This window comes from Strongylocentrotus purpuratus, unplaced genomic scaffold (genome assembly GCF_000002235.5).
Source record: "Strongylocentrotus purpuratus isolate Spur 01 unplaced genomic scaffold, Spur_5.0 spur5_scaffold_5, whole genome shotgun sequence".
Lineage (NCBI taxonomy): Eukaryota > Metazoa > Echinodermata > Echinoidea > Camarodonta > Strongylocentrotidae > Strongylocentrotus > Strongylocentrotus purpuratus.
Genome location: NW_022145611.1, coordinates 8,467,634 through 8,495,623, shown reverse-complemented (window position 1 = coordinate 8,495,623; position 27,990 = coordinate 8,467,634). Strand labels below are relative to the sequence as shown.

Here is a 27,990-nt window from a genome sequence, read left to right as displayed (position 1 = left end):
AGATAATTTGTCCTAAACACTCCCCACGATTTTGCTGCAGAAATAAGAACCACTGCCTTTTAAGGAATGACTATTCTCCAGGCTTTCAATGAAAGAGACAAATTTTCTTATGATCAAGACAATATTGTCACAAATGATAATACAAAATGTAATCCATACTGACATGGAAATATTTTGTGAAAAGAAATACATAAAGCAGACTTGAATAATGGAAAATATGTAACCAGATGTTTTTATCCATATCTCAGCTATTTTCTATTCTGCATAGATTCTGACACAAAGCTTGTAAATAAAAAGAAGCGAGCTAAAATTTCAAGCCATTCATCTGAACTTCAATGTATGTTACATTGTTTATAAATTAGTTTTTAAATATTTTTATCGTCTTTGCCTTCAATACAGTAAATCAAAGGAAAATAGACTGAAGAAAGCAACAAACAAATCTTGTACTGGTAGACTTTTTTCTAGCCTCATTGCAAAGTAAATATCACTCAATACATTTTCACATCATCATTTTTATCCTGTATAATTTTTGTCAGATACAATGTAATGCTTGATCAGTTCTGCTACATGTAAAATAATAAATTACGAACCCCAACAATACGTTTCCTAAATGATATCATCTTTATCAAATTGGAATGCACAATATAATTGCAGATGGCAGCATAAATCCATGTCCATGACAACTACAAATATCTATGTTGCACGATAGGTACAGAACTTTACTGTATAAGGAGTAATCCATTATTTAACATGTTTCAACTTGTATGAAACAACCAAGAATCTAAAGCTTTGATGAACATAAACTAACATTTATTCTTCTTTGTTAATTTTATTTTGTCGATATTGGTTTGCCTATGCCCAAAATAAATCATGTAACATTTTGGTGGTGTATAATGCACCATGTCTCAAGTATTTCACATAACAATTTAATTTGGGATATTGGTGAGATGTCTGATGGCTCTAGGAATAGTACCCTCTAGAACAGGTGCTCAAGAACTGTGTAATTTTGAAATCCATTCTGTCCCCTGATTCATAAAACTTGGTATCAATAACAGATTACAATAATTGATGTACATGTAAGGTCCTGAAATCATTGCATTTGATGGGCTGAGAGCAGTTGCTACTGATGAACATTTTCATGAAACAGGACCCTGATACGTGTGAAAGCTAGTTCATGGGCTTTTCTCAACTAGACCGTTGAAGGGTATGGTGATGTATGTTGCTTCAGGGAAGTGAGCTGTCCAACAGTCTCATCCCTGCTGCCAGGAGAGTCAGATAACTCAGATTAATGAGGCATACGATGATAAATAATGTTCCTTTGCTGGAAAAATGTTTCTATATCTCTTGAGCTGTTCTGTCTTGGCTGTCCTAAAGTCCAATCCAATCTGCGTCAAAGCTCATTTTTCAGAAGCATACGGCAATGCCTGACATCTCCTAGATTTCATGACATTGATTTGAGTATACCATGGGACATCTTGAAGTCTAACCCCAATTGGCTGCAAGCTAAAATTGCTGAATGTAATTCCTAATGAGTATATGCTAGAGAGATGCTTCCATCACAAGGGCTATGCAAAGTTGAATTCTGATTTTGGCTACTTGTTGACCAAGCCTCCTATAGTTTATAATGATGCCTAGGTCCTCAAGGATGTAGATATGTCGTCATCTACGAGGCAGTCTGAGCAGTGGGGAAATAAAGATCAGTCTTGGCCTCTGGTTGGTGATGTCTAGGTCTCGACCTCAAGACCTAAAGCTATGTGAATGTGACCAAACGTTTTCCTTCAAGTCTTGGTGTCAAGATATTCAGGACAGGCTGCAGAGCCTTTTGAAGATAACAAGAAGAAGCCAGGACTAAACTACGCCACTGATATACGATGCCTTGGGCCACTATGATGTTAAAGGATGTTGCTATCTGAGAAGCTGGGCAATTTTTGCTGTCTTGAAGTCCGACCTCAGCTGCACAAACGACATGACCACCGTTCTGTCTAACCCAGTCTGAAAGAAAGATGGAATACAAGAGCGTAGTAACATGGATGAGAAATAAATACTCAGTTTACATGTCAAACATATTGCAAATCATTGAACAGCATAGTTCCATGAGTCAGTTTCATACCACCAGACTGTATCGGGTCCAAACAGACCATTGACTGAAACAAATTCTGGCATCTTCCTGGAAATGTAATTTTTGGACTGCATTATTGGTCTGGTATTTGTCGTGATTGTGTGACTGGAGTTTGGACTATCACATCTGAGCTTACATCAACTTATAATGGTATATCTTTTAAAATGCTTCTTCCAACAGAAAAAAATAGGAAATTTCTTTTAAAAATCTTCTTCAATTATTTTAGATCTCAGAAAACACTTTTATACATGCTTCTCCTAACAGAAAAAAATAGGAAATTTCTTTTAAAAAATCTTCTTCAATTATTGTAGATCTCAGAAAACACTTTTATACATGCTTCTTCCAACAGAAAAAATAGGAAGTTTCTTTTTAAAATCTTCTTAAATTATTTAAGATCTCAAAAAACACTTTTATACATGCTTCTTCCAACAGAAAAAATAGGAAGTTTCTTTTTAAAATCTTCTTAAATTATTTAAGATCTCAAAAAACACTTTTATACATGCTTCTTCCAACAGAAAAAATAGGAAGTTTCTTTTTAAAATCTTCTTAAATTATTTAAGATCTCAAAAAACACTTTTATACATGCTTCTTCCAACAGAAAAAATAGGAAGTTTCTTTTTAAAATCTTCTTAAATTATTTAAGATCTCAAAAAACACTTTTATACATGCTTCTTCCAACAGAAAAAATAGGAAGTTTCTTTTTAAAATCTTCTTAAATTATTTAAGATCTCAAAAAACACTTTTATACATGCTTCTTCCAACAGAAAAAATAGGAAGTTTCTTTTTAAAATCTTCTTAAATTATTTAAGATCTCAAAAAACACTTTTATACATGCTTCTTCCAACAGAAAAAATAGGAAGTTTCTTTTTAAAATCTTCTTAAATTATTTAAGATCTCAAAAAACACTTTTATACATGCTTCTTCCAACAGAAAAAATAGGAAGTTTCTTTTTAAAATCTTCTTAAATTATTTAAGATCTCAAAAAACACTTTTATACATGCTTCTTCCAACAGAAAAAATAGGAAGTTTCTTTTTAAAATCTTCTTAAATTATTTAAGATCTCAAAAAACACTTTTATACATGCTTCTTCCAACAGAAAAAATAGGAAGTTTCTTTTTAAAATCTTCTTAAATTATTTAAGATCTCAAAAAACACTTTTATACATGCTTCTTCCAACAGAAAAAATAGGAAGTTTCTTTTTAAAATCTTCTTAAATTATTTAAGATCTCAAAAAACACTTTTATACATGCTTCTTCCAACAGAAAAAATAGGAAGTTTCTTTTTAAAATCTTCTTAAATTATTTAAGATCTCAAAAAACACTTTTATACATGCTTCTTCCAACAGAAAAAATAGGAAGTTTCTTTTTAAAATCTTCTTAAATTATTTAAGATCTCAAAAAACACTTTTATACATGCTTCTTCCAACAGAAAAAATAGGAAGTTTCTTTTTAAAATCTTCTTAAATTATTTAAGATCTCAAAAAACACTTTTATACATGCTTCTTCCAACAGAAAAAATAGGAAGTTTCTTTTTAAAATCTTCTTAAATTATTTAAGATCTCAAAAAACACTTTTATACAGCCCTACAAATCACTGATGATGATTCCCTAACTAAGAAAACACCTCTGAATTTTCTGATATTTATTGACTCATACAATTTCTGAAAGATCATTGCAAATTTCACAGTAATAGTGAATCAATAACTAAATTTAATACATCAAATAATGACAATACAGGTGATATAACTTTATAATACATAATCAGAGACTTTTGATCAAGGTGCGACAATGTTGTGAAGGAACAGTCATGATAGATGAGCTTCTCTTCATGAAATCATTTTCAAAATGGCTCAAACATGAGTAGTATTTCCTTTCTTTAGTACCAGACTTACCAGTTGTTCTCCTGTAATGACTTGTCTCAGGTTCTCTGGGGCTACGACCAACAGGTTACACAGGGAATGGAGCATCTCAAATAGGGTGTTCACCACTGGTACCTATGATGATAATGTAAGTATTAACAGCATTAATAGTATGTAGTAATAATAACAGTAATATCAATAAGAAAACTTATGATAGCAATAATAGTAATAATACAAGGAGAGTGTTACGCTTTTGTATAGTATCACACCACAGATTTCACTAACTTTACAGGCTGCAGAATTATTCATCTATTCAAAATTTCACTTATGACTGCTCTCACATTATTACAAATACACTATTCCATTCTTTCTACAACTTTTTCTTTTTTTAAGAACCTTCTACACCTATGCCATTTTAAAGCTAATCTTAAGCTCTGGTATGGGAATCGTATGTCAAGAGAACATGGCTATAAATCATTCTGGATTGTTTATCCTGCATTAGATTGATTGTTTAAACCAGTAAAATAAAAACAAAATTCTACCAAAATCGTTTGGCACATGTCACTTATTTGTAATCTTGAACATTCAGTGTAAGTTTTGTTGGATTCTGTGAGAATTTATTTTCTATCATTACAAGAACTCAAGCTTATCTTCAAGCTGTTTTAAAACATTTCTGGAAAGTGTCCCTACCATTATGAAATGAAGAAAAAAATTGTCTTACAGGAACAACACTCCTTTTTTCTCATTTGTATAAAACTGTTAATGATTTACTGTAATATACTGAGGAAAAGTAATTTGTCTTTCCACCTATTAGTACCAATTACCTTGAAGCTCTTGACTAGCCTTCTGTATTCATTGACATCACAGATCACTAACATAGCACCTGCATAAAGAAGAAAGATTTATTTCGATCAATATTTGATGATCAGAGATAATAGGTAGTATTATAAGTCATAGATTTTGTTAAATATGATTATCTTTGCGGGATATAGTTGGTGTAAGACCAAATCAATTATTAGTTTAATTCAATTAGTTTTGAAAGTTATAAGACAACATTTATTGAAGTCATCCATCAGGCTATATAAATCCTATTATTCATTAAATTAATTATTAATATACTATTTTCTTTAACAAATTACAAATTTAAATTAGGTTATCAACATGATTAAAATCCCATCTAAGAATTTAAATTTTGGGAACATTATCATCCATGAGATAATCCTTTAGCAAATCAGCCATAATGCAACAGATTTATTGGTCTCACACAGATCATAAAAATCAACAGTAACCATGTGATTCCTTGAAAAAGCATGCATTTCAGAGCTAATATCGGAAGCATTTTAATCCTTTTTTAAAAATCTACCCTCTTAATAGTATCCAAAAATCCCCCCAAAATACAATGGAATCTATTTTGGAATCCTTTTATGATGTACATGTGCATGATAAGTTTCCAGAAAAGGTTGATGCATTCAATGAAATTAGTTGAAAATTCTATAAAAATATTACGAACACAGCAAAGCACAAAGATATTTGCTACTGGATGCAATACTGAACATCCTTGTCTCGTTTCTCGAAATGACTATCAAACAAAACTGATTCAAACAGACAGCGTACCCATTGAGTTGTAGGTGAACTGCTGAAGATGATCATACACCACCCGATGGAACCGTATCCCAAGCTCAGCTAGTGCTGAATTGATGTTCTTGCCGTCCATGCATCTCTTGATCGTATCCACTTGCTTCTCCATGTAGGATATCACCTTAGCACAAGCCTGAAAGAAGAAGAATAATAATAACCATTGCAATAATTATTTAAACATTCTTGTGACTTACACCCAGTAAATAAGATCGATTGATCGAACTGTATTGAAAAACAAGTCAGAGAAAATCTTGAAAAATCTTGAAATTTCTCCCAGGAAGCATTACATTTATAAAAGATTACAATAATATTCAGTTGTTCTTGTATGATGCATATCCATTAATATATCCATGCATATCCATTAATGTATCTTCCGTAATTAACGGTGTATTAACCGCACCTTTTTGCCGCCAAAAAGAATTCAAAGTCGAGGGTGCAGTTTATACACGGTACACCAACAAAAAAAAAGTAATCGGTGTGTTGACTTACCACTCGGAAACTAGAACACTCAAATTTTTCAGTCATCTTGGTTTGAAAGTAATCTTTCTGATAGATCTCAATATGTAGTTTATAATAATAATTCCTCCAATTTTTCTTCTATTACACGGCATACCACTAGGTTCTATCCTAGGTCCTCTACTGTTTTTTAATTTACGTTAATGATCTTACACATTCAGCTGCACCTCGCACTTAAATGAAAGGCCTTCCCGCATGGGTTTTTTTTTAACAAGGACCTGGCTTGCTGCCGACAGAGAGGGGTGCGGTTAATACACGAGGGCGGTTTATACACCATTAATTACGGTATGCATTTCCTATAGAGCTTTGTTGGATTACTACCTGAGCTGTAGCCCGGCTGCCTGATGAAGGCACTGATGCACTGAAGGAAGGCATTAATCTTCATTTGCCATACTTGACCCAGGTGAGGGAAATGGGTCCCTGGCAGGGATTAATTCCTTGAAATGATAGAGCATTGTAATGGCAGCTAGGCTAAAGCCGGGGTAATAATAAATGCGCCTCAGAATAGAATTTCTAGATAGACGGCGCTATAGAAATGCCTGTTATTATTATTATTACCCACACACTTCACCTGATTTGAGAGTGGCAAATGTAGATTAACCATGTGCCAATGGACTTTAAGTTGCCCTGAAAGCACTGAAGGAATCCTTTCCTACCAGTACCCACTCACTTCACCTGGGTGGAGAGTGGCAAATGTAGATTAATGATGTGCCACAGGTTGGTGTCGTGGCGAGGATTGACAGAAACAGGTACCACCACGTTTATTCTCATGGAATATATTTTATATTTCATGCATTATCACACAACAAACAAAGCATTTAAATACAAGTCATAACTTTACTCTTGAAAGTTCACATTTGTTCAATAAATAGGTAGCACAAATGGGGTGTAGGACAATGAAACAAAATGTACAGTATATTTTAATCATGTGTAATACTAATGGGGCTAAAAAGGGCAGCGGTACACCAAGAATTTGTCTATTTTGAAGGTGTCAGTGTGAGCATATAAAAACAGAATACTACCGAAGACAGACAAACAAATAGAAGGAAAATAAACTTATTGCCTTTGGTGTCTTGGGTTGTATACCTAAAAGGAGAAGTGCTGCATCTTACTCTACTCAGAATTTTCAAATTAGAGTCATCCTAATAGTAATTTAAGTTATTTGGAATTAGAAAAGAATCTGCTAAACTCACGGGGGAGAAAGGTGTCACCATCCCTGCCTCTGCTTCAGGCCTGAAGTCAGTCTTCTTCTGCTCAGACGACAGCAGGTGCTTGAGCCATCCACATATGGCACTTATTAGCCTGAGAAGAAACATGAGGCAAGTTGATAATAATAATTATAAATACTTATAAAGCGCACTTAACTAATAATTTACCCAAGGCGCTATACAAAACAAAATACACAAATCTCTCTCCAGAATTTTAGCAACATATTATCATTAGTAACTCTCAGTAAATAGAACCTTTTTAACATGTTTCTGAAAGGTTTCTAGGCATTGAATATTTCGAATGTCACTTGGCAGCTTGTTCCAGAGGAAGTTTGCAAGGTACTTCATAGGAATTGGACTTGGTAATAATTATGTGGCATTCCACACTTGGCTCATAAACATGTGTCCTTCCATACTTATCTTTTATTATTGCAAAGGAAAATAAACAAGTTCAACTTGACCCATACACATACCGTATTCCATACTGTGCTCATAAAATGTGGAATTTTTCCATACCTATCTTTTTTATTGTCTACCAATTCTTGTCTCAGATCTATGCATGTAACACATATTTTTCTACAGTGACATAGTACATACCAATTCTGTCAAACTGTGTTGTAATACATCACAATTATAACACAACCAAATACCTAGCCTAATTGGAATACACACTGTATTCAAAATCCTAGATTAATTAAGATGCTAAATTCTAATAATTTAATAATAATCTAGTTGTAATAATTGCTTTTCCTATACAAACTTGTATTCATTAAATATTGATACATCTGTCATCCGAAGATTCTAAGATATGAAATATTTATATTGGTCACTATATTGATGAGATATGGGAACTGGTCGGATGGAAGACAAAAAACAGCCAGGAAGTATGATATCGACAGAAAAAGGACATCAAAGATCAAGAAGCAATGAGAACAATGAGAAGACTAAAAGATTGCTTTCAAATTTTCAGGACTAACTGCAGCAATACTAATCACTTTGTCTCCTTACCTGTCAACTCCTGTCTCCAGTTTCCCTTCCATCTGCTCCATCAAGGTCTTCTTCTTTGCCACACACTCTGTGTGCTGCTCAGTGGAACTGTGGAATCACAGAAAGATTGACATAATAATGATAGTTACATAATGATAATGATGTTCAGTATATGAGATCTTTAAAGCCCTTCAGGCTCCAAACAGACGATATTTATAATGTTGGTAAGAGAGTAACGATGATGATGATGATGATGATGATGATGATGATGATGATGATGATGATGATGATGATGATGATGATGATGATGATGATGATGATGATGATGATGATGATGATGATGATGATGATGATGATGATGATGATGATGATGATGATGATGATGATGTAAAGATAATGGTGATGATGATGATGATGATGATAATAAAGATAACGTTGATGATGATGATGATGGAGGTGTTGATAGAAATGTCAATAATAATGAAGATAAAAGTGATGATAATAATGATGATAATAATGATGATAATAATGAAGATGGTGACAATGATGATCATGATAATCGTGATGGTGACATCTCAACTTTTCTTTTTTCAAATCTTGAAATAAAATCTGTAAACACAATTTTTCTAATGCCGTTTAACTTTGCAAGATTCCTTTTAAAAGCATCTCTTGGAATGGATTTACACTTTCAACTTAATCATCAATCATCAATATGACACATAGTGAAAGAGAATTGTCTATATCAAAACCACCCACCTAATGAGAGGAACCAGGATATCACTAAACTGCTTCTCCAGGAGATGGAAGATGGCGTTGGCCTGGCAGACGATCTCAAAGAAGTAGCTCGCAGGAGGAGACCGAGGCTCACCCATCGGGATCCCAGTCAGCCCCAGCTCCAGGGCATAGTCGATGTGCTCAATGCACATGAAGTCGATCAGGATGCAGAAGATGTCGTAAGCATTCTTGGCAATATTGGACTGATTTGACAGCTGGAAGTTTAAAAAATTTACTTGGTAAAGTGTGATCCATGTTCATTCATGAAATATGGCCAGTATTAAGTCAAAGAGATTATATGCTGATAATATTTAATGCAGGTGAATCTCAATCTAAATGATCTTTAATTCATAAAACACAAATTATTATCCATTTTGGGGGTGTGTATCTTTGTAGAGGTTTCATGGTCTAGCGGATACGTCACCGGACTGTGGATCACAAGGTTTGCAGTTCGAGTTCCGCCGTGACACTAATGTCCTTTTAACAGAATTCTATACCAGTTTAAGAAAAGTTTTTAACCAAGAAATTGTATTCTTTAGTTCAGGAGTCACGATGGGCTCAAACTAACCTAAATAATCTCAAAGTAAGACAAGGAACATTGAATTCTGGCAGAACTTCAACAAATATTTTAAACAAAGATGACATGACCATTCAAGTTCTTTCAATAAGAGCCATAAATATATTTTATATGAGAATTATTTACCAGTTGGCATCTAGTAAAGCTTAGTTTGGCTTCATAGAGGAGGTTCAGGGCTAGTTCTTGGGACAGGAAGGTCTCTCCTTTGTAGTCTGCCACCGGGGCTGCTCCTACAATGTTCAGAGGGGCCTTGGTCCTGATCTTGTTCTGGAGGTCCTGGAACCTGAAGGGAGAGCATAAAAGAGGTCCAAGTTAGATTTAAACACAGTTATAACTCCACATAAGTCGTATCTGCTGGGATCGCAAGTAATAGTTCAACTTATGCAAAAGTCGACTTAGGAAGTGTAGATAACACAGGTTTTCCATAGCTTGGTCCAAATAATTAATTTGACTTGGGGCGAATTTGACTTGTGTGACTTCAAGTTATGCACAGTTACCTGTACATTCAGATTAAGTAAATTTTGGAGTTAGTACAGTAGTCACTTGTGTAAGAATGTATGAAAGGGGGATGAAGATCAACTGTTCCAATGTAAAAAAGGAAACTTTATACTCTTTTTAGATGACTATTAAAACAAAAAAGCATCTGAACATAGAATCAATTTCTCTACATCTTTCTCTCTCTTTCTTGATCTACTAATTACATCCATACCATGTACTTTCTCATCCGATCTATGTATCTATCTTTCCATCTATCTATCTATCTATCTTTCTAGCTGTCAAGCTGTTTATCTATCTATCAATCTACCTATCTAGATGTCTATCTGCATGCCTACTATGTTCACAAATGTCCTTTGGTCTGAATGTGTGATCATGTATTTAAAAAAACATACCTTTTAAACTTAAATCTTTCACATTCCAACAAGAATTTGTCAAAGAAAATTTCTGATTTATTTTTTTGAACTCCGTCAAACTTCTAGTTTCCAGTCATGATGATGATAAATAATAAATCTTATAAACGCAGAAAACGCAGAGAGCAAGCAAGCTCACCTATCTACAGGTTGGGGACCCTTCTTGGTGTGACTAAGTCCCTTGTAATACATCTCAAGGTGCTCCGCCATCTTCTCCTTCAGATGCTTGGTCTCTGCTACGTTGTACTTGTTGAGATAAGCTCCAAAGATCTTCTTGGTGAGACGGCTGAGGAGGTGGGCATCGGATCCTAGCCGGTACTCCGCAATGGCGCTCGTTAGCCTGTCCGTCCTGGGGAGAAAACACGAAAAAGATCTTACTGAAGGGTACTTTATGCAACCAATCTTAGGTTAAGATGCTCTTTTGATCCTAGCAAGTACTCTGCCAAGGAGCATGCAATGGAAGATCTTAATGGAGGGTCCTTTACTTGCGCCATGTGAACACTTTGGCACAAATTCGCACAAGCCATCCACCATCGTCAGCAGAACCCTTGTCTAGATGCTGAACAGGCTTTGACAAGTAGAAGAATAGAAGTACACAAACATGTATATATCAACTGAGGAGGTGCGCATATTATCATAGCAGAAACTTTACCAGGGCGCTTGTTAGCCTGTCTATCCTGGAGAGAAAATCCAAAAAAGACCTTAGTCTAAGGAAAGGTACTTTACACACACTTGTCCTCTCCAACTAAGGAATTACACCGTAGATCCTCACAGATACTCTGCAGGTCTGTCTGTTGTATGGCAATGAGTGTTCTAGGAGCGATACTGTGTCAAGTGTGGGGTAGAAAATGTACTTTTTTTTTGTCCAGCTTCTGCATAGGTATTTCAAAGGAATTTTTGGGTAGTGACATTGTAATAAGAAACACAACATCTGTAAAGGTACATACATTATATTTTCACTACCTGTAGATTATCTGTTGAGCTATTGTTTTTAATGTAATTTGCATTTTCGTTAAAAAAAAAAATAATGGCTCGTTTTTATATAGCGCTTTTCAGGACTGGAGGCCCTTTCAAAGCACTTTACAGATAAGTATATTATTACCCCGGTCATTGGATTCAGGCTTACCCGCACACAATGTATGCACATTCTCCACTCCCTGGGGAGCATTCCAGCCAGGCGTCATTTTTACAAGCGCACACTTGCTAATCCAACCACATTAGCTTTCGCATCCTACGGGTACCCATTTAACACGTGGGTGGAGAGTGGCAAATGTAGATCAATGTCTTGCCAAAGGACATTAGTGCTGCGGCGGGACTTGAACCGCGGACCTTGTGATCCACAGTCCGGTGACATATCCACTAGACCACGACACCTCTACACACTGACTATGATCAAAATTTTCGGATATCTGCACGTTATAATTCATACATTATCTTTTATTATCTTTATCAAAGCAACTTACTAGAAATAATTCTAAGTTATTCATGTCATTACTTCAAATAAAAGGAAAGTCTTTACACTACGATCTTCAAAACACTGCTTACCTTACATACAAATGTTGCAGGTTTTTCAGATAATGCTCTAAATCACTCTTATCAGTCAGCTTGCCTTTCACATGTGTCTATAAGGAGAGAATGAAAAACAAACTCACTTATCCATAACGTAAATTGAACATTATACCATGATAACTGATTTCATTAACATAATTGAATAAAATATTGTGAGCTAGTCTCTCTGTGAATACATTAAAGTCGGGCATTCTCATTTTTTGCACTGGTTCTGTGACACATGCTCCTGCAATCATTGCTTTGCGATAAATGTCTTTTTCCTACATTAACCGAAGATCCTCCCCTTCAACAACGTACCAAACACTGACCTAACACTCTTCCTTAACACAAAAATTAACCTCAAACCAAATCACAAACCTAACCTTAACCCTAAATCTTTAGCAAATCAAATCCCAGAGAAAATGCAAAATAATTTATTCATCAATGAAATATACTAGACGGAAGCTAACGTTGTGATACACATTACTAAATTTGAAAATGTGATACAAACTGATTCCACAACTTTTAAGAGCTTCATGTGATAGTTTTTAAACTAAACACACTTTACCACAATGCTGTTATTAGTGTTCAGGTTTCAAAGCAGGAATGAGACACTACCTAAATGAATAAACAAATGAATAAACAAATGAATATAGAGTGTACGTATCTCACCTGTAACTTATCTTCATAGAGGTTGACAACAAACCTGCCCATCACACTCTCAGGGCTACTGAATACATCGTGAATCAAGGTGTTAACCTATATAAAATCAAAGAGAAAATAAAGACAAATCCATGATCAAATACACTCTAAGATAATTAATACATCATGGATTAAGGGGATGGCTTTACATGAAATCATTACAAATAGAATTCATCATCAGATCAGAGATCCGATACTCGCTAGGCTACTAAATATGTTATTAAATAATGTGTTGACCTACATATAGTCAAAGAGATATCAGAGTCATACCAGGGATCAAATACTCTCTGAGATAATTAATATATCAAGGATCAATGTTATGACATCTATGTAATCATTGCAAATAGAATTCATAGTTGAATCAGTGATGTGATACACTCAAGGCTGCAGAATACATTAAGAATCAAGGTGTTCATCTTCATGTCATTAAGGGAAATCTGATACACACAAATTAAGAAACAAATTAGTAATAAGCAGACAGACAAATTTATTCATCAAATTTGTATGTTTTTGTATGTTACTGGCATTTGACAGATCGGAAAGCATTGGAATTCTACATTTGGCTGTAAGCAGCAGGGCAATTCCACGGTAACGGAAGGACACTCAGACAAGATTTTTGAACTTCAGGTTCATATTAAAAGAAATGTTTTATTAGTATGTATTAAACTATGGGGAACAAAATGTGCTTCAGTCAAGTGGAAAGCTTCATCAACTTCACAAAGTTTGGATAAACACTAATTAACTGGAAAAACCATGTCCATTTTTATGTCCTTCCGTTACCGAGATAATTAATATGCACATTCTTAAACTACTTAACTATAATGACAATTTTTTGGGGAGAATTAAAGGCACTTATATAGGTATTATATCTGTACTGTTTCACATCTTATACTAATAAAACAATTTTTTTAGTATGAACCTGAAGTTCAAAAATCTTGTCTGAGTGTCCTTCCGTTACCGTGGAATTGCCCAGCACTGCAATATATATGTGCCTGTGACTTGACTTTTTGTAGGGGAGGGGGGTTAATATGCATAACGAAACTGATTTATTTCTGTAGGGATATAACTACGCGAAGGTATAATGTTAATAGTTGTATATTATACGACTGTGACTTGACTTTATTTTATTTTTTTATTTTTTAAACACTAATATGGGCATTTACAGAGTTGTCATGTTTGTACACCCTGCCATGTCTCTTTACAACAATCTACATATGTACTTGTAATATTTCATTGCAATTTTAGCTTGACATGAACATGCTTATTCAAATCCACTTATAAATTACTACATCAAACGTACAAACACTAAATATTCTAGTCTGGTATCGCATGAATTTCTTACCTTCTTGCACAGTGGTAGTAGATCTTCACATACATCTTGAAGAATGAAACAATCCTAAAGAGAAAAAAAAATGAAAAAAAAAATTATTTACCATTAGATATATTTGCAATATAATAGAAGAATTAAAATACAATTCTACATAATTTTTATAATAGAATACAAAATACATGCCTAATGCCTTAATGCCTAATATTATAATTCTGGCACTTACAAATCATTGATATTTCACTCCTGACATTAACTAGATTGGTATAATGTTAAAAAAAAAAAAATTAATGTCCTAGACAAATACAAGTGCTGAAAACTTTTCCTGTTTTGCAGTGTAAACGTAAGGCTAAAAATATAAGTTAAGTTTTAAATTCTCCTATACACAATGAATCCATAAATGCAATACATATAATTTTAGAAATTAATAATAATTACCCTTTGACTTTCTTCGATGAAAGCATCCACACATCGATTGTAACCCTGAATGGAAAGAAAAAGAAATCATACAAAGAAAATAAGTATATTATTATGCTATGTACAACCCCAAATCTTCAAATTCTAGTCTATTTCTTTCTCTTTTGCATATTTGTTGTCTATGAAACGTGAATAGTCATTGACATTCTTATAGACATGTTCACAGCATGCAAGTGATAACAGCGAGAGGATAGCAGATGCACACTGGCACTGCATCACTCGGCACTATCAGCCTGAACATTAATCAGACATTTTGTCATGGTGATATTAAAGATTAGTTCAAATGATTACTTTCGGGCTGAGAATATGACTTTAAAAACATCTAACATAACATGAAAGTTACATAGAATATTTTCAACATTTAGAAAAGAACAAAAATCAATGTCAATATTCAATAAGACTAACGAAAATTTTATTTATTCCATGAGATAAATAACTATAATATCATGGATATCCCATGATTAAAGAAGGAAGTTCCCAACCCCTAGTCACTACTCATAAATATTGGCCTTATTTGGCAAGGGCTTTCCCAACATAAGCAATTGCTTTCTAGGTTTTCACCTCCTTATACTTTCTAAATTTATTTACCGTACTTTTCTAATTGTTTAGTGTTGACCATATTGTCAATGAGAAGGAAATAAATGTCAATTTCAATTCAATTCAATTCAATTTAATACATCATTGCGTCATCTAGCCTCATGGTCTAGCACGTTTCTTATAAAATCCATTAAATGATACCTTTAATTAAATCTCACCTTGAAATGAATGAGAATACTGGCCAATTCTTTCATTCTCTCAACCTCAGCTTCCTGGAAATAAAGTCTGAAATCTGAGATGAGATCCTCCTCTATCTGATTATATTTGTCTGTATTAATAAGAAATAAGATTCTAGCACATTGAACAAAATTATAATGTACAAATATACGAAGCTGTGAGAAAGAATAGTGGAAATTATTTATCTGAGGAGGGACTGGCAAAGTACTATTTTTTCCGAGGGGCAAAGCCCCGAGGAAGAAATAGTAACTATTGCAGTCCCTCCGAAGATATATAATTTCCACTATTCTTACGAACTAAATGCTTGGTATATTTGTTTTATATCACTTCGTTACGATCCGAACGTTTGATTAATGATTGGCTGGCATTATGGTTTTTAACTTTATTCTTATGTCACCCACATTGGGAGAGAAGTTTATAATCAGTTTGAATTTGTCAATTTAACCTGCGCACAATTATATTAACGCGCATTTAATGAGACGCGCTAATTGTGCATTATTTTTGACTGAACATGATGTGACGTCACAATGCTTTTCTACCTGAAAATCTCATAGAGCATGCGCAGTTCTGACCATGAAAAAATAGTGGAAAATATTCGGAGCTCTGACAGAGATTTGTTTCAAATAGTGAAATTATATTTGATCACGTGACCACCAATTGACCAATCATGTATTTAGAAAACTAATGAATATTCATAGAAGGGATATTAATGGGAATATTTGGCAATGATTGACAGGGACATATTGTGTGCAGTCAAACCTATAAGTATAGATAGGCCATTTACAAGGATTTTTCTTTCAAATGAAAATGAACCACAGAAATTGCCAAAGCGAATCTAAATATCCATCTCATTTTGTACTTCAATCTGTGGCTTTCATCAAAACTAGTTCATCTTTTATCTCTTGTCATCTTCTTGAACTTTTCCATTTAGCAAATTATGAGTGAAGCAATTATATGGAATACATAAGAACCTACAAGATGTTTGAATAGATTTAAATACATGTACTCTAAACTCACCTTGTATCTTCTTCTTTGGTTTATCAAATCTGAAAGATAATGGAAATATATAAAGAGTAAATTGTAAAAGATTATACTTCTTGCAAAGAAAGTTTAAATCATATGATAAATGCTTAATCATCAACTGCTCAATGAATAACACAAAGCCAATTCCTCCTTCAAACTTAGATCTGCTGACATACAAATTTCTAACCCTAAACACAATTACAAACTTGCAACCTTATTTTGATTCTTTAATGAAATGGAACGTGGTGCAAAAATTGCCAGAGACGAACAACATAAGTTTATAAAGTGAGAGAACAGAATTTCATCATTCAAGAAAAGTCAGGTACATTTCAAGCTGATATATTGCTGCTGTCACATTCTCTAACATAAATTGCCTGAGCTTGCAACAGAGAACCATCATCATCACCATGGTGCAGCCCAACCACTTGAAGCAGTACAGTATGACAATGAGTATAGTCAACTAACAATAATTCAGACTTACTGATCTTGTGGTAACTCTTGCGCAATCAGTTGCAGCTTCTGTATCACATCTGCAGCTTCTTGGTACTTCACGAAAGAACAACACAGTGAGTTCAGACAATAAGATATTATGTCATACATGTATAGCACTATAGTTGCTACTAAATCAAACAAAGATTAAAATATTTAGCACTAAAACTAAAACATAAAAATTCATATGTCCATATGTTTGACATTGTAAGGACTGTATCCAGCATGCTATCATTTCTCCCCATTCCTAGTGGCCCAACTATCCTGCCTTATACTTTATATTCAAATACAATATATACTCTTAATTTTACATTCTTTAAAATTCACCTGCCAAGATTATCCCTTTTGACACTGCTACTCCTATACACAATAACTGAGTCATCAAATTGGCCTTACATAAAAATATTCTTGGATGAATCAATATTGTATAACTGGGGCTTGCAAGTTGACAATCTTACTTCCTTCAACGACATTGGGTCTGCACATCTGTACTGCATATAGAGGTTTCAGACAGATCACATGTGAATTCTCTTAGGTTTACCATACAGCCAGGCCTACATGAACCTTCCTATCCCATTCCCACAAAATATATTGTATGGCACCTAGCCTGCTCCTCCAACAGTTGTGCTGCGTCATCCTACGTCATTCTACAGTAATACAATTCCCAACTTCAACCCTGACACTAAACCCAATTCTTACCCTAACCAATAACCTAGAACCCAATAGCAACCTCGACCTTAACATTGCAATAACTGTTACTTCAAAAGCACTTTACCAGTGACAACAGACCTATGCACTTACAGTCTTATTGTTACCCTGGTCACTGGATTAAACAATATTTGTTCAACCATATGGAATGCAGCCTCGAGCATGTCTTGCTGAAGCAAACATCAGAGCACTCCAAAAACACATTCATCCACTATGCACCTACCTTATCAGGATCATTAAAGATGTCCGCCGTCGGTCCAAAATCATCCATGAAATCTGCAAAGTATTGGATGAGCTTAAGGGCCTCCTCTGCCCTGGACCGGGGGGTGTTGACACCCTCTAACTGGTCCCCTAGGTGAACCACCTTGGTGGCTACGCTGTTGATGCGCTCATCCAGCTCTTGGAAGTGAAGGAAGGCAAGCTGTGTACATCAAGGGAAAAGATTACAAGGAAAGGCATGGGTTTAATATGTGAGAGAACAAAGAAAAAGAGATTTAATTGTCAAATTGACAGGTTTTGGGAGATTTCTATTCATCAAAGCCTAAAACAACCATGTATTATCGAACCATCTTTGTATGGTCTCTCTAAAGGGGGTTTATATGATTCACATTCATTTACACAAATTGCAAATAACAAGCAAAGCATAATTACGCAATGACATCTTGTTATAAAAAACATGTACTCTGAAATTCACTAATAATAATAATAATAACAACATTTATAATGCGCACATATCCACCCCAAGAGATGCTCAAGGCGCCTAACAAGGTAAGTACATTGAACAAAAATAATTTAACATAATTAAATATAATTCAACAACGTTAATTACATCATATTGTGAAATACACTACGTCTTAACTAAGGAATTCAGACATTAGATAGGTTTTCAGTTGTTTTTGGAACACATTTTGATTGGCTGACATTTTGATTGAATGGGGTAGATAAGTCACTTTGTTATACAAAGACATCTGAGGTGACAAAACCCATTGCTATGGAATGAATCAAATGTTGCTATTTAAAGATATACTGAAAGACTGGAATATAACAACCACTATTAAAGGTTTTATATTATACAGAGTCAAAGCAAAATATAATTTCAGAAAAATTTCAGAATAAGTTTTACAGCTTGGATAAAAATGATTATTATTCCACATACAGGCAAAAATAAAATAAAAATCATTGTATGCAAGAAGACCAGTCTCTATCAAATTACAGATGGGATAGCCATGAGAATACATAAACATTGCACATGAGTAAATGTTTTGTAATGCCCACTCAGATCCCATCTATTACCTTGTTATGATCTTGAAGCTGTGAGATGCGCTTGGCGTGCTGCTTCATCTCCGTCTTCATGCCGTGCTCCAGCTTGGTGATCTTCTCCTCCACCCTGGACGAGCTCAGCTTCAGCTCCTCGATGGTACACACAAAGGCGTTGAGCATCTTCTTGGGATCAAAGCTCCCCGGTCCATCCCTGGTGTCCCCTCCCAGGACGCGCCAGGCGAGCTGCTCCACGTGCTGCTCGGGGTCAAAGTCCGACTTCTGTAGGAGAGAGAGAGACAGAGAAGGAGAAGAGTTGCAAGATGATATTATGATTATGTTGAATATGTTAGATAGAACATGAATTTGGTGTACAGCATTTTAGTGTGGTACGATATGTCACTGAAACAGCTCCCGTAGGACTTTTGTGCCAAAGTTGATTTTTTTTGTTTGTTGCATTTTTGGATTCATTGGGGTCCAAGCTATCAGAAATTGATGGGGTTCAAATTTTCCCGAAGACACCAAATTTCCCTATCGCGCTTTATATAAGCCATTTTGGCGCCCAATATGGACCCCCTGGAAATGAAGGAGGGGTCTGAAAATTTGAACATCATCATTTTTGGCCAATTGGGACCCTTTTGAAGCCAAAACAGCAACAACAACAAAAATTAACTTTGGCAAAAAAATCCTACAGGATTACATACCATACCGCACTATTTGGTTACAGTTGTTGTGGTACCAAGTATGCAATTAGAAACAACTAAATGGAAGGGAAAAAATCTAAATAAAATCTGTGGAAATCAAAATTAAACAAAAAAAATTAAGAGACATTTTCAAGAGTGTAGACTACTGCCATTTGCAACATGGAGTGTGTGTGTGTGTGTGTATGTGTGTGTGTTGGGGGGGGGGTGAATATAACAAAATTTAAAGATAATTTTACGCATTAAATCATAACAGCAAATTAAAACATCAATGGAGTACCCACACAAATTCAAGCTTACTTTCAACAATTCACAAACTTTTTCACAATCTAGATCTTCCAAATAGTGCAGAATTACTTACCATAAAACTAGTGAGATCTGTCACTTTCTTACCCTTCACACTCCTAACCCTATACTTAGCAGCCATGATATAAGCTGGTGTGCTGTGTAGTGAGAGTAGTAGGTGTCTTCGCTTAGAAGTACAGGTATTATCAAAGTGTTGGGACTTGCCCTACTTTGTTGGCCGCAGCACAAGACAATGTAGTTGGGTTGGATCTACATGTACTCTACTGATGCACACACGCTCTCTTTCACCCTCTCCTCTCCTCGTTTGTCACACTCTCACCCTCTCTCTCTCTCTCTCTCTCTCTCCCCGTCTCTCTCTCTCTCCCCGTCTCTCTCTTTCTTCACCTCTTCCCCTCTCTTCCACTTTCTTCAATTCCCTCCCTCTTCTACTCTGTCTGTATCTCTCTCTCTCTCTCTCTCTGTTTCTGTCTCTGTCTCTCTCTATCTCTCTCAATCTCTTTTTTCCCCCTTTTCACCTCTTTCCCTCTCTTCCGCTTTCTTCAACTCTCTCCCCTCTTCTACTCTGTCTGTCTCTCTCTCTCTCTCCCTCTCTGATCATCCGGTGTGAAAGTGTTTCACCACAGACATGACATTGTGAGTAAGATGAGGGCTGGCCCTGTGCCCAGCTGTCAGTCACTAAAACATGGAGAGACAATGTCATGACTAAGCTCTCAGGTTCAAAGTTGGTCATTAAAGGATACCATTTTTGTCATTTCCCACTTATTTTATTTGAAATGACAAGGATAATGAATAACCACTGAAGGAGAAATCTACAATCGATGAACATGCATAGTCCTATAGCATTGCTGTTTTAAAGTAAGTTAGTAAGACATGATTGTTGGATTCTCATAGACATGAAGCACTTATAATCACTGTGTGAGGTGCTCATAAACTGACTGACTTCCCTAAATTACATGTAAACAACAATAACTCGGAGTCGAAGCTCTCTTTTGTGCTTAATGCAGATTCCCTTCTCCTGACAGGCATCCATTTACTACCACATGGGTAAAGAGCGGCAAATGTAGATTAATGTCTTTCCACAGGTTACCAGAGTCGTGCTGCGGCTCAACCAAACCTTTTCAGTCAAGCTTTTTAATCACTGTCTTAACTACGACACCTCTACAAAGTATCTGTTCATTTTAAACCAATCTTCTAACTGCTTACTTTGTAATCCAAGATAGAAAAGAGACACTTTGTGCAATTTCTGTTTTGAATCATTTGCTAATGAAGACAAAAGTTGAACTAGCCCATATTACTTGGACTGATGGATAGGTTACAGACAATATTTGAGATCTTAGTATTTAATCAGTTGATAGCCCAACTGTACCATGGATCAGACCAAATTTCAAGAAAAAGTATACTTCTTACTTTAATCATTACATGTAATTCCTTTGGTACATCATGAAGGACACAAAATGATCAAAATCATTTGACATAAACAAACAATCTCTTTAATTCAATGCATCATGGACAGAACATGGCAACTCAGCTCTGAATTTGAACTTGTCAGTCAAACTTGAAGGTCACTTTCACCCGCCCCCGCATGTATGAGTCCCCTAGAAACACAGGAAGGTGAGGGAAGGGGTAGGAAGCCAGGGGAAGGGGAAGTTGGGAGAGAATTTGAGAACCCAAAACAGCAGGAGTTCATCATCATCATTCTAGGGCTTGAATCACTTGTGTGTGCCTAGATCAGATATTTACATGTACATCCACAGTTGTCTTGTTGCAGGGTTAACGCATTATTATATGAACCGAGTGGTTGGTTCTTACAGTGTATTTTATGCAGCATCTTTGTATCTGAGGCTGAGGTAAGGTTATTCACAAAAGAGGTGAGGATTGAACCTTTGTTTATCCATTGCTAGAAATACCATGCAGTTTTTTGTAGTAACATAAAAGTCACCACAATGTTTCAAAATGTTTTCACTTATACTAGTCTTGTAGATCTACCTGATCATTCACCATTGTAAAAGGCAAGAAGTGTTAGAGTAATAGATTTGAGGACTGATATGGCATAATTACCTCTGCAATTTAGAGGTTTAACAGTTCAAATTCTCAAAGCACTGCATTATATATATGCTGCCTTGCTGTCAGGACAGATTGGATATCCAGGAATTGAACAAGTTTTTAATGTCACATCTTCGGAATCTTTCAAATGATGTGTTGACAAAATGGTGAATGAAATATATTCTAGGTAGCTAAAGCTACTACTTTTACTAGATTCAAATTTTTCAAAAAATCAAACGAGAAGAGAAAGTATGCATGCATGTGCTGCGCCATTACCGGGCATGCATACTTTCTCTTCGCCATGTTGTACAACATTGGATGTAGTGGGTTAAGACGAGGAATCACCCTTTTTTCCATCAAAGACTTTTTCCTATTTTCATAATTTTAAGTGGTTGAACGGATGCCCAGAGGAGTCAGAAAACATTGTAGACCCTAAGTCAAAATTGTAACTAGACTCTAGTCTCTAATACTAGACTAGGCATACCTCTTTACCCGTTTACATTTCAAAAAAATGTGACCCAACCCGCCGCTTGAACTGTTTTCATATATAAACTCTAGAGTTCCCTGGAGTTACACAGGGGTATGGGTACCAACTAAGGCTTGGTGATATAATCAATATCATATTTCGTCCAAGTCCTTCATTCAGTAGCATAAGGCTAGTGGCAGCTACTGCATACACTGCAAAGGCAAAGCAAAGAACAAAACATCTTGAACATTTAATAGTCTAGACTAGGCCTAAGTAATACAATTTTTTTTTTCTTTCTTTCTGGACTAAACGTCACCAAATGTTGCATGCAATGATTTGTTGGCAAATCATTGATTTGCAAACAAATCAATTGTTTTGCAGTATGAATGAATGGTAGCTAATTTTTTAAGAATCAAATTTTTCTATCGCTAACAAAAGTTATTCATAACATTAATTGTCTGACTGTTGTTTTTGTAAAAATCTAGACCTAGATCTAGTCTACGTGCATATGATTTGCATTGACATTAATGACAATTGACTTCTGTCACAGTGCAACTCAAGTCTCACTCTCAGCAGGCAAGCCATACTGTTTTTGGTTCATCACATAGCTAACTCACCGCAAATTCTTTTAGAGATGACATTGCACTTCGGTTGTAGAATAATGAACAGATTGAATCAGGTCTTCAAAGGACAGCAGAACGTGAGAATTCATCGACTTTTTCGTCTGCTTCCTTGCAGAAATACCGGAAGACATTAGCATCGGCAAAACTGTATACCTTTTGTCAAAAGAGGGCGACATGCAATTGACTTTCGGTATACATTTGAGCCCATCACATCTTTTTTAGTTCCGAGATTGAGAGTACCAACCCCGTGGGGGGGGGGGGGGGGGGGGACTCACATATTAAGACATACGGGGGTGTGCCGCTCTAACGGGTCATTTTTTCAAAAAATACCCCTAAACATGGGTCCGTTTTTTTAAATTTCAAATTTTCGGATGTTGCGAAAAATGGGCTTTACTTCGATAAAAATCCCCCAAAGGATCGACCCTTTATGTAACTTACTTGCCATTATTTTAACAACATTCATAGTTGACTCTGATCTCTACGTTTACACTCTCTCCTCCCTTTCGTCCCCCCCCCCCTCTCTACGTGTATCTTTATCTCTCCTCTCTCTCTCTCTCTCTCTCTCTCTCTATCTGTCATCTCCCTTTCTTCTATCTCTCTGCTTTCTCTCTCCCCTCTCTCTGTACATTGATTTTCACTCTCTTTCTCTCACTCCAGTCTATCTTTCCACCTTTAACCTATATCCCTCTGTTCTCTTTCTTTATATCGTTCATCAAGATAAGGGGAATTTTAAAAACAAATGCACACAAAGATAATTTTTACAATGGGTTGCTTTATTTCAATGAATGCTATAATAAATTATTTTTCCGAAATGTGTTTATTTCCAGACTACTTTCGACGTAGATGCAGTTTCTTAGCAACCCATCGCTTGGCACGCCTCCATCTACTGGGCCGATGGAGTTTGGTAATTTGACTTTGGATGGTCTCGAGGCTAGGGCGATGGTCAGGATTATCAGCCATGCACTGAGCTCCTAGCTTGGACAGTTCTCGAACTGCGGGAGAACGGTGACCTGCAGAAAGAGAAAAAAAGAAAATAGAAAAAAAAAGAGGCGATAAAATATATTTTGCCACTGTTTTTAAACTTCATATACTCCATAAGTATTAACATAATTTAGATATAAACAAGGCTGCAGGTCAAAGCTGGATGTGCTTGCAGTCCCCACGAAATTTTAAAGAAAAAGAACTTTGAGGACATTTATTTAGACTGAGCAGCTTTCTACTAAAGATTATAGTTTTACATGAATATGAATTTTTTTCGTAAACCTATCTCATTTTATGAAAAAGATAACTATAATTACGAACTTATACGATATAAATTCAGTTTTACCTCCAAATATCTCTCCCATATCGGAGAGGATACGGCCGACAGAAAACACATCTGAAGCGATGGATGTTGGCTGCTCATCCAAAACAACCTCAGGTGCTATATAGTCTGCCTCTCCTCCATGTACATACGCCATTTTTAGTTCTCTGGCAACTCCGACCATTTTCGCTGGGGCGGTGATCGTACTTGACATACCGAAGTCGATGATGACGGCGTTGTATCGCTTGCCACGTTTTTCCAGGAGCACGTTATCGTTCTTGAGGTCATTGTGGAGAAGTCCATGATCATGGAACTCCATCATGCCCTTGACGATGTCCTCTGCGATCTTGACAACGTTGCACATCGACAACGATGGCGGTTCGTGGAGAGGGTAGCCGGTACCCGTTTTCTTGCACCCCACGAACTCGACGGCCTGGCAGAGTTCGTTACCGAGATTAAGGGTACCCCAGAACTTGGGAAAGTATGGGCTGCCTGACAACAACTGTTGGATCATTGCCTCCTTGGTTGCTCTGGTCCTGGTTGCCTTGAGTTCTTCAACCATTTCACCAGGCGAAGCGAAGTCGTCTGACCATGACGGCTCTTTGATGGCAAGAGGAACGCCTGTGGAACGATGACGTGCTATGACAACCCGACCATAGCTGCCCCTTCCAATTTCTTTGAGCGTAATGATGCTCTGAAAAGAGAAAACAAGTATATTGAAATTTGAAGCAAGTTACTTATAATTAAATATAAGTCAGCACAAAATTATATGTATTTGTCTTGGATCTTGGAATCTTGGATTCTTTTCCTCCTAAATACTCCGAAGAAGAGTTTTGACTGGAGGTGGTGGAGGGTGGACGATTACATTTTGGAAAAAAGTTCTTTAGTAACTGCATTTTTAAATGAGAGCGGGGAGGACATCTGTTCTACAACATCGCTAATAAGGGATGAAATATCTTTTCGAAACTTCTTTTAGCTTACAATAATTTCTGAGGGATTCTTTTAATGAGGACTTAAACACTGACTATATAAGTCCATCCAATCTTTCAGTGGCTAATATATCGTTTCTTGCTAAGAAACTCCCACCCCCCCCCTCTCTCTGTTCTGTCTCTCTTTAGGTGAATCATGAAAGCAACATTCTATTTTTAAGAACTTTGACTTCCATACCTTTACAGGCCATCCCATGTCAAAGGTCAAGAGGTCATTGAGTTTGAGAGTCTGACATGAGACCTTAGGCTGCAGCATTTGGATGACCTCTTCATCAATATTCTTGTTCTGATGGGCCGATTTCTCTGGCTCTTGAGTATCACTGTTTTAAAAAAAGAGACCAGAAATATTAAACTAAAAGGTTATAAAAAATGCCACCAAAATCAGAAGGTTTCTCTTTTTAAATGAATACAAATGTTAAGGGTGAATGCTAAGGTATTTGACGATCCTTAAGTGCATGACCATCGAATTCATTAATTTCATGTAAAATGTATTGAGATCTTTTTACTCAGCAATATAATGCATGATGGCTTTCAAATATTGTGGGCATCATTATTCTTAATTACAACACTTCTACTCGATGGTAATTCATTTATGTATCATTAAAAAAATGAATTCCGAATTAATATGTTTATAAGGGGGAAAAAGAGAGAATACTTGCTGTACCTCTGTTTTGGGATGAACATTGAGATTGCAAAAGAATCGGTTTGCTGGTCTTTCGACTCCTCGGGGAAATCTCCGCCGGGGTAAGCTTGGGCTTCTTGCTTAGCTTTGACCAGTACGGCTTTGACTATCTCAATGGCTTGAAGGATCTCATCCCCGTGGTCGGACACTGGTCCCAGGGCTAGTCTTTGACGGCGATTTGCCATCCGTTGAGCCCTCCGCTTTCTCTGAGCTGACATACCGATGTCTACCATTGTCAGAGACTTTACGATTTATCTACGAACAAATTAATATTCAGTTCTGGAGTGAATCTTTTTTTTTAAATTGTAGCTAATCAAGTTATTAGTTATTTTTTAACGGTTCCAAAATATTCTATCAAATTTATTTCAGCCATATTTTGTTGATTTTGTCCGTACATACTTAATTTGGCATAGGCCTACCAGTCATACTGGATTTAAACTTGAAGTAGGTATATAATTAAATTCGCGTAACATTGGCCTTTGGATAAAATACATACAGCACTTATGATTTAAAATTTGGGAGAATTGGAATTATATGGTAACTATTACTATTCGGTTTATTCCAATCCATTAGTGTGTGGAAAAGAGGGAATTTTAACTAAATTACCTGTTCACAAAGCAGAAATCTCGGGAGAAATCTCTCTTGAAGAAAGTGATTGAATTCGCTGATTCAGTGAAAGTTTCGAAAGCACTTCAGAAGAAGCAACATGTGCACTCGGAAGCTAGATCAAAACTGAACACAAAGCGCAACGGTTTGTTGACAAAAGAGACCATTCAACGCGCACCCATACCAACCATTATGTCGTCATCGAGGAAAACTTTAAGCCAATCAGAACGCAGTAAATCTCTAGCGTGGATATGCATAGCGTAGCATCATGAGGTCACAATGGCAGCGCGACTTCCACGCATGCGTTTTGCACCTATCAGAGCTCGATTGGCAAATTGAATAGAAATTCGGGTAGAAATACCCAGGGTAATTGATTGTTGGAGGGTCAATGGGGGCAATGTGCCCCCTAATTAAATCACGGCAAATCTCTTGATTGTCAAAAACAGTGCTTCTGATTATACATGTCTATAACTTTATGACAAACACATAGGGGTGATGACCAAGATAAATCTAACATATTTGTTTCTTCTGATTTAATATTATATTTATATGTGCAAATTTCAAAACGAATTCCCTAATTTTCAAGGCTCTAAGGCTTATATTGCCTCAACTAAAGATCTTGAATACAGTGTAGCAAAAGAAGAATACTAACTGGTAACTCATTTTTGCTAAATGGAGGTTTGAAATAAAATATTTTTTTGTGGCTGCCTGTACTCCTGCTGAATTATTTGTTTCATTATCATTTTACGATTAACGTTCTGATATTTATTCGTCTTAGTTTATGTATTGTGTTACTCTCCAATTATTTGTAAATATTGTGATTCTGTTTTGACTCAATAAGACATAAAATATATATCACAAGGAGGTGAAAATCCTTTGGTAGGCAATCCAACTTATGAGGAAATTGGACAAAATTTTATGGATTAAAAACAATCATATCTCACCTCTTTATTAAATGAGTTTTAGAATTTGGAAACAAGCTCGCTCTCTCTCTCTCTCTTCTCCTCTCCTCTTTTATCAATTATTTAAAAGGTATACCAGGAGCTAATTAACAAAACATACGTAGTTCAAAAGAAAACACACATTTTTACCTCTGTCATATCTTTTTATTTGCTGATTTATTTACAAAGTATATAATAAGTTAAATTTTCATTCTGTACAATCTATATGATGAAAATTACAAAATGACGATCAAAATATACAATAGAATATCAAATTAGATTTGATTAGATAAATCAAATGAATTTAAAAATGTGCATATATTGAGTGTACTGAGTATAAGGCAACGAAAATACATCAATCCAATTGTTGAATCGGTATACGTATACAAAATATATATTTATATAATCACATTATAAAGCCACCTGATTAATACAATATGT

The 27,990-nt window shown here is 35.7% G+C and overlaps 2 protein-coding genes across 2 annotated transcripts; both read right to left on the bottom strand.

Annotated features, from left to right (window-relative positions):
* Positions 1–113: 113 nt before the first annotated feature.
* On the bottom strand, positions 114–23,200 carry LOC578817 (exocyst complex component 5). Its single transcript, XM_030999402.1, has 19 exons — positions 23,023–23,200; positions 18,926–19,171; positions 17,856–18,053; positions 16,917–16,981; positions 16,430–16,458; positions 15,394–15,503; positions 14,600–14,644; positions 14,177–14,230; positions 12,805–12,891; positions 12,130–12,206; positions 10,724–10,933; positions 9,803–9,959; positions 9,082–9,314; positions 8,347–8,433; positions 7,324–7,432; positions 5,591–5,747; positions 4,801–4,859; positions 4,010–4,111; positions 114–1,992 (listed from the first exon to the last, which is right to left on the bottom strand). The coding sequence occupies exons 1-19, from the start codon at positions 23,044–23,046 to the stop codon at positions 1,906–1,908; spliced, it is 2,136 nt and encodes a 711-aa protein (XP_030855262.1). The 5' UTR covers positions 23,047–23,200; the 3' UTR covers positions 114–1,905.
* Positions 23,201–23,856: 656 nt separating this feature from the next.
* Positions 23,857–26,235, bottom strand: LOC105437095 (cyclin-dependent kinase 1-like). The gene is made up of 4 exons (XM_011663330.2): positions 25,985–26,235; positions 25,499–25,640; positions 24,356–25,025; positions 23,857–24,038 (listed from the first exon to the last, which is right to left on the bottom strand). Exons 1-4 carry the CDS (start codon positions 26,233–26,235, stop codon positions 23,857–23,859), a joined length of 1,245 nt encoding a protein of 414 aa, XP_011661632.2.
* Positions 26,236–27,990: the final 1,755 nt, after the last annotated feature.

Excerpts from the sequence above, each read along its gene's own strand:
- LOC105437095 (XM_011663330.2), bottom strand. The coding sequence starts at position 26,235 with ATGGTAGACATCGGTATGTCAGCTCAGAGAAAGCGGAGGGCTCAACGG. Across the intron at positions 25,641-25,984 it reads ATGTTCATCCCAAAACAGAG|TGATACTCAAGAGCCAGAGA; the intron begins GTACAGCAAGTA and ends TTTTTAAAACAG. Across the intron at positions 25,026-25,498 it reads ACATGGGATGGCCTGTAAAG|AGCATCATTACGCTCAAAGA; the intron begins GTATGGAAGTCA and ends TTCTCTTTTCAG.
- LOC578817 (XM_030999402.1), bottom strand. The coding sequence starts at position 23,046 with ATGTCATCTCTAAAAGAATTTGCG. Across the intron at positions 19,172-23,022 it reads CATCTCTAAAAGAATTTGCG|AAGTCGGACTTTGACCCCGA; the intron begins GTGAGTTAGCTA and ends TCTCTCCTACAG. Across the intron at positions 16,459-16,916 it reads CAAGAGTTACCACAAGATCA|ATTTGATAAACCAAAGAAGA; the intron begins GTAAGTCTGAAT and ends ATTATCTTTCAG.